The sequence below is a fragment of the Garra rufa genome, chromosome 18 (genome assembly GCF_049309525.1).
Source record: "Garra rufa chromosome 18, GarRuf1.0, whole genome shotgun sequence".
NCBI lineage: Eukaryota > Metazoa > Chordata > Actinopteri > Cypriniformes > Cyprinidae > Garra > Garra rufa.
Genome location: NC_133378.1, coordinates 35,870,977 through 35,878,486, shown reverse-complemented (window position 1 = coordinate 35,878,486; position 7,510 = coordinate 35,870,977). Strand labels below are relative to the sequence as shown.

The 7,510-nt window shown below is 38.7% G+C and overlaps 1 protein-coding gene across 1 annotated transcript; it reads right to left on the bottom strand.

Annotated features, from left to right (window-relative positions):
* Positions 1-2,492: 2,492 nt before the first annotated feature.
* On the bottom strand, positions 2,493-7,209 carry LOC141290631 (protein-glutamine gamma-glutamyltransferase K-like). Its single transcript, XM_073822739.1, has 13 exons — positions 6,660-7,209; positions 6,332-6,523; positions 5,956-6,207; positions 5,757-5,875; positions 5,399-5,506; positions 5,096-5,273; positions 4,870-5,008; positions 4,584-4,776; positions 4,330-4,483; positions 3,909-4,193; positions 3,616-3,776; positions 2,837-2,973; positions 2,493-2,640 (listed from the first exon to the last, which is right to left on the bottom strand). The coding sequence occupies exons 1-13, from the start codon at positions 7,207-7,209 to the stop codon at positions 2,493-2,495; spliced, it is 2,616 nt and encodes an 871-aa protein (XP_073678840.1).
* Positions 7,210-7,510: the final 301 nt, after the last annotated feature.

The following is a 7,510-nucleotide window of genomic DNA, read 5'->3' as shown; positions in this document are numbered from 1 at the left end:
AGGCTGGAAATGAACAACTCCTTATATTTGGGTGTGCACAATTATTAGGCATGTTTTCTTTAACAGATAAAATGAGCCAAAAAAGAGAGAGAGATTTAACTCTGGTTGAAAATTAAAAAAAAAAAAAAAGGCCCATGAGAAGGTTGCAATACTAATACAATACTAGAATTTGCAAAGTTAAGGCATGACCACTGGACAGCGAAATGCTTGTTGGGTCTGCATATTCAGAAAAAAAAAAAAAACAGAAAAGATGCATGTTAACTGTTGTTAAACGATACGTGTTAAAAGGTGAAGAATTAGGTGTGAAACCATCAGGAACCATTCTTTCTCCAGCGCCACCCTTTTCCAGAACTGCAACCTACCTGGAGCCTCCAGAAGTGCAATGTTTTACGTTCTCTCACTTTGCTTGAGCTAAAAATCCTAAAAAATTACCCTCACTTATTAAGAATAACATTCTTAAGTGTTGTGAAATACTCAGAGACAGTTTTTTTTATAGGCTTTATAGACAGATGAGTTGAGAGTGACTCTTGAAGGACCAGCACCACTTTGTCTTGTAGCACTCTTTCGAGAGTTTATCCTCCAGAATCTGGCAGTAAGTTTTGGGACTTTAGTTTTATTCTATCTCCTATCTTGAAATATGTCTTGCAGAGATGGACTAAAATGAAACTTTTGAAAGAGTGCTACAAGAGGATGTGGTGCTGGCCTTTCAAGAGTCACTCTCAACTTATCTGTCTATAAAGCCTATCAAAGAACAGCCTTCATGTATTTCGCAACACTTCAACAGTTTTTTATTTTTTAGGATATTTTACCGAAGCAAACTCTCTGAGAACCTGACACATTGCACTTTTGAGCACTCTAGGTAGGTTGCAGTTTTGGTAAATGGCGGTGTGGGAGACTAAATGGTTCTTGATGGTTTCACACCTAGTTCACCTCAATTCTTAATTTTTTTTTTTTGCAGTTAACGTTATTTTCTTTTCCTGTTTTTTTCTCACCGCGCTGACCCAACAAGCATTTTGTGGTCTAATGGTCATGCCTTAACTTTGCAAATTGTAGTATTGCTTCTTTCTAATGGACATTTAATCATTTCCGACTTTTCAGTCCAAGTTAAATCTAATTTTTGGCCTATTTCATCGGTAAAACAAAATGTGTCTAACAATTATGCACACCTATATATAAGGAGTTTTTCACTTCCAGCCTTCATGGACAATTATATATCACACATAAATGATTAAATACAAACTTAATAGTAGTTATTAAGATTGATGTGGTTTAGAATTAGTCAAATGTGCTTGGAAAAAAGAAATATCCAGAACATCAACACGCCTAATAATTATGCACACAGTTTGGATGTTCTGAAATCTTAAGATTATCTTTTTTAAGATTAACATGCACAAGCAAAAACATAACTTGATTTGATATTTATAATGAACATTTAAAGTCCAATATTAGTTCGTCATTTATGAATATCTTTATCAACACTTTACAAAGAGAACTTTAATAATGTAAAGTGTAACCAAATTGTGTTCTGGAAAGTATATATAGGACAAGAAGGTATTACTCATTTTAAATCAGTGTTTTTCAACCTTTTTTGAGCCAAGGTACATTTTTAATTGAAAAATAAATCACAAGGCACACCAACAATTGAAACTGTAAAAAAAATTAAACTCTGTAGCCTATATTAACAATATATAGCCATTCTTATCGAAGTGTCTTGAACAGGAATCAAATAAACACAAAGAAAAAAGTATTTTATCTTTCATATTTCTTCTTCTTTTAAATAAAAAGTGCAATTAACAATATACAGTCATTCTTATTTAGGTGTCTTGAATAAGAATCAAATAAACACAATGAAAACAGTTTTTTTCTACCTACTCAGTGTGAAACCTGGGCCTGTTTGTATGAACACAGAGCTGATAACTTATTAGTTTCCAAAAAATGTTTTAGACCAATTAGGTGAAATTGAATAATTTTCCAGGGTACACCTGACGATCTCTCACGGCACAGTGGTTGAAAAACACTGTTTTAAATGACAAGAAAAAAAGCCTCATTTTAATAGATCTTGCTAGACACACCACAAAGTGACACAGTTTAGTATGCTGGGAATTTTTTTTATTTGAAGCTGAAGCTACACAGGACAGAGTAACCAACACCATGAAACAACTACATGAGTTTACAAGTGAAAAAAAAAAAAAAAAAAAAACTAACAGAAAAAAAAAATCCTTTTGGTTATTGATTATTTAGAACGACATTTGTAATCTACCAAACTTATAAATGCCAATTCTCAAAAAACTACAAAAAAATCAATAAGATAGAAAGACAACAGTGTCTTGCATAAAGCTAAGTGCAGTTGGCCTACGTCCTGACAAAATGGACTGTGAGAAGTTTAAGGTTTACAGCTTGTAGGTTAAGGGTTATCTAATTCTGCAAATCAATTCAATGTGACCACTGAATGAACATGATGACATTTCCTCTGTTTTGGTTATTTGATTGGTTTAATAGCGCTGTCTGACAACAAGGTCGGAGAATCCATGCACTTGAGTGAGCTGAGGACAATCGAATGATGCCAGAAGTTTCTGTGGGCCGTGACAACAGGGAGTAAACTTCTCATTCAGGCACACTGAGGCGTGTCCTGCAATGTCACTGTGAAAGAAAGAAAAACAAAAAGAGTGTTTATTACTACTATAATTATATTTGACTTTTTTTGGATTAAAGAATCACTGTTTAGCAGCAATTTTTGAGTTCAGCAATCATAATTCATCTAATTAAGTGAAAATTAAACAGAATAATGCAAATTAAATGTATCATTCAAATAAAACATGAATGAAATTCATTTTACCCATAGTTGACAACTCTGGCACGCTGCATTCCAAGTCCAGTAAAGCGGAATACGGAGTTCTTCAGGACACAAGGCAGTGGATTCTGGAAAGTGATTTTGAATGGGACTTCTTGACCCATGATGGCATCACATGTAGGCTGAGAAGAACACATTCAAGACAGTTAAGTACTGTCAATCACAATCTCTTACTTAACCGTTTTCAAACTGTCTTTGGTGTTTCTTTGATGGTTTTAACCTGGTTCAGATCATATCTCTTTGATTATTGATAGTTTGTCTGTATTAGTGGTCTCAGGTCTGAGATCGGCTCTGTCCCTCCCGGGTGTTCCTCAGGCATTTTTAGCATTTACATAGTTCCCCTTGGATTGCGTTTAAGACCACTTGGACTTAATTATCATTTTAATGAAAAGGACACTCTAAGCCTGGTCAAAATGTGGATGAAAAGGATAATGTCACAACACGTTTTGTCTTAATAGTGAGAAGACTGAGTAATATTTGACTCAAGCCTGTCTTTTGACCCACATGTGCATTACACTGTTAAGAACAAACTTTTTCATCTCAGAAACATTTCTAGACTATGCCCTATGCTATCCCTTTCTGTGACCGAAAGGCTTAATAATACTTTAGTATTTCCCTGCTTTGACTGTTGTAATGCACTTCTTCCTGGGGATCCTAAAACCACACTGCTGACATGTTTGCAATCTGTAGGGGACAGGGCTTTCTCATCCTATGCTCCTAAATATAGTTAGTTTATTGTTATTAAACCATAAATTTGAACTTACAGCAATGACAAGGTCTGGTGTGCGCAGTCTGAAGTTGTACCGGGTGGCCACAACCTGCTTAGTCTGAGCCACGTGTCCAAAGAGGTTGAGCCTCAGTGAGGCGTGATCGACCAGGTGCTCTTTATATTCATCATAACTCAGGGTCCAGTCCATAGGTCTGCCTGTAGTGGGGAAAAGTGACAAATACTGAATGAATACTGCTGTCATTACTAGTTTCTTTACTAATAAGCTGATTTATACCAACTGTGTGGTCTCATCTACTGCAACTCTTACAAAAATTTATAATTTCTCACATTCAGAGGGCTTGAGCTCAATGATAGTCTGGTCTCTCTTGAGGAAGGCACTCCTGACTCCGGTGTAGTACGTGGCTGCAGCCTGGCTGTAGAGGGTGACGGTTCGAGGTGAGCTGCATTTGTTTCTTAGATTGATGGTAAGCACTGCATCCCTGCCTATACATGGTCCATCCCCTTTCAGGCCGACTTCACAGACAACATCCTCAGCACAGGGCAGTGGGTATGCGCATCTCCTCAAGCCATGACGAACGGCTGTGTCTAAAGCACAGCACCTCTCAGAGGAACCTAATCAATGAAAGGAAGAGTAAAATTTACATAGCGATGAATCACAGGAGAGACAGCAAACTTCATAATTCATGTGAACACCATGGTTCAATGTGTTAAGGGCTGGAGCAGATGTTTTAGGGAATGTCGTATTTACCACATGGGTGTTTGTAGAAGTTTGTGATGTCTATGCGCTGATCTGAGCCGACAGCCTTGGTGCTGATGCAGTGACCTCCTACATTCTTCTCAATGTGGACAACACCAAATGTTCCATCACATTTCCTCTGCCAGTAAACTCTATCATTGTTCACCTAGAACACAAACAAACAGGAATCATAAGTCACATGTCATTATAATCAATGTATGATGGAATGATCAAAATAAATAATTAAATTATAGAAATTAACGCACTTCAGCAAAAAGGAAGGGCACATCATGCTTCAGGAAGACCTGGCCACTGCGGATTGCAGCAACAGAGGTGGGGCCGCAGCGGGAGAAGCCCTGGCTGGTCAGTTGAGGAGTAGCATCAATCACCTGCCAACCTCCGAAACCAGAGGGCAGGTCTGAACGGGTCATCCAGGCCTCATTCCACACATGGTAGTTCCTACATGGAGGAGAAGAAGAAGAATGAAATAGAAACACTTCAGGGACATTCATAGAAACTCTTTATGACATCACAAACGGTAACAACACTTACCAGATTGAATCACGGTTCATGTGATCGATCAGCTGAAATTTCTCATCCAAATAGACGTCAGTTGTCAAACTAACATCAGTGTCATGAGCAGAGCAGAAGTTTGAGACTGGACGGACAGGAATGCCCAAACACCTCAACACTACAAGAAAGAGAAGAAGAATAAATGCATTACATCTGCAGTCTCTCTCTTAAATTTTCTCCTTGTCCAATCAGTAGTAAATCTCACATGTGTTGGTGACTCCAGCAAAAGCCAAACTCTGCCCATATCTGACAGGTACTCCTCCACACTTGTGGTATTTTCTCAGGATGGCACTGCTGCTGCACCAGGATGTAGGAGCAACTCCATCTCCATAGCAGTTTGACCAGTTACCCATCAGAACACCACAGTCTTTTCTTGCAATGACCTGACAACAATAATAATTGAGCAAACTTCATACAAAGTACTACACTAAGAAAAGAACAAATCAGATCATTTAAAGGCTTTCCAGCATGAAATCATGGTGTTGATAAAAAGAAAATAAAGACTCACCATGTCAGACACCACTCTGGAAATGTTAATGGGGCTTCCCCATCCTGAGCAAGGGGTGCAGCTCTTCTCCAACACATACATACATGCAGGCAAGATTCCCTCCTCACACTAAAAATCAGACAGTAAGACAATTTGAAGGAAAAAAAAATAAATAAATGTCATGCTGTCTTGTGCATAAACATTTTAAACTGTAGAGCTTGTCTGTGAAATTATATCTCAGATGAGAAATGGGATGTGAAAAACATTTTTGTGTTGCACACAATTCCCACTGAAATCAGTGGATTCACAATGTCTGTCTGACTTACCTTTAATTCATGTAGGCACTTTTGTTACAAATGAGTGAAGGTTTGGCTCTTACTTGACCAAAGTTCCATGATCTGCAGGCAATCTGCTGCTTAGTTCCATAGTAGATTTTGCCCATGTTATTCAGCACATACTCTGCTCTCTCCGCCTCATCACTCAGGTACACACAGTCATCTGAAAAAGAGAACATTAAACAGATTTTTCAACTTTAAACATATATTCAGGTTTATTTTAAAATGTAATGAAACACGTACCTTTACACCAGGGGTTGAACAGCATGTAAATGTCATTTTCAGGAGCATATGGTAAAGCGAATCTGCCTCCTGCACAGTTTGTCACGACACTGAGCTGGTATCGTCCAACACAAGCGGTCGGAACAGAGTTCACACACAGTTTGACTCGGTTTTGTGCTATTTCCACAATCTTCGCCCCCCAGCAGTCTCTCTTGAATTCGTCCACGATTGGAACGGTCACAAAAGTGCCATCCCGGATGGATGGGATTTGACCTGTAAAACACAGAGAAGAACAAGATTTTGGTGATGTTAGAAATGGTGGTTCAGCTCCTCATTTGTTCTTCTTGTGCATGTCTTTTTTTTAGCATGTTTCCACATTCTGTCGGTCATAACTAACCTAGTGAGAGTTCCAGGTGAAGCTTGTCACAGCTGCGATTGAAAGGACGGCACAGATCAACCCACATGTTGAAGCACTGTCCTCTGCGGACAATGAGTTGATCCTCATAGAAATAATTTGTGTGATGCTCCAGACGATTTGGTCCAGTCCTGCATTTGAGAAGGTCGACTTTAGACACCCGGAGGAGAGAACCTAAGAAAATGTAAAAGCAGAAAGCAGGTAACGTGTGATCAATCAAAAAAATTTTCTGAGTTATAATGAACATGTTGTAAGAAAAACATGTTTCCCATCATGCACTGCAGGACAAAGAAAATACAAAGACTCTTACTCTCAACTCCACAGACTCGTGTGCCTGTGCAATCATCCACATATTCCTTGACAACGACTTCCCTTTTCTCATAATCATGGCGTGTAGCGGCAAAGCCGCCAGGAGTAGCGCATGAAGTAGTGTATGGAGTGGCACACGTAGTTGCATATGGAGTACCGCAAGGAGTAGCACATGGAGTGACGTATTTAGTAGCACATGGAGTGGCACATGTAGTAGCATATGGAGTACCGCAAGGAGTAGCACATGGAGTGACGTATTTAGTAGCACATGGAGTGGCACATGTAGTAGCATATGGAGTAGCGCAAGGAGTAGCACATGGGTTATAGTAAGAGTTAGCATAAGCGTAACCATAGGGGGTAGTGTATGGGTTATAGTAAGCATTAGCATAAGAGTAACCATAAGGGCTTTTGCATGGGTTAGCGCAACTGGTAACGCAAGGGTTGGTGTAACCCGGTTTGCAGCATGATGGTTTCTTGCAGCAATCGTCCAGAAGTGCTGGGAAACGGCCAACGTTGTAGAGGTTTCTGTATGGGTTGTATGCAAAAGGCATGCTGGGCAAAAAAGAAAGAAAATTGGTCAGTAGTTGGTTAACCATTCATAAAGGTCTCAAGCAAATACATATCATCCTAACCAGAGTCTGCTTATATGAACATTAGGCTGTTTTCAAAATTATCAGGCCAAAATTTTTAACTATATAACCATATGAACTAACAATCATACCAGAAATAGAGACTTCAGAAATAGCCTGCTAAAGATGTTGTTAGATTGTTAACCACACAAAAACAGCCTTTGAATTCAAGATGTCAGCATTCTAATAGCAATTAATAATAAGTTTCAAACAATGTCTGAAA

Excerpts from the sequence above, each read along its gene's own strand:
- LOC141290631 (XM_073822739.1), bottom strand. The coding sequence starts at position 7,209 with ATGCCTTTTGCATACAACCCATACAGAAACCTCTACAACGTTGGCCGT. Across the intron at positions 6,524-6,659 it reads ACGAGTCTGTGGAGTTGAGA|GTTCTCTCCTCCGGGTGTCT; the intron begins GTAAGAGTCTTT and ends ACATTTTCTTAG. Across the intron at positions 3,777-3,908 it reads TGAGCTCAAGCCCTCTGAAT|GCAGACCTATGGACTGGACC; the intron begins GTGAGAAATTAT and ends TCCCCACTACAG.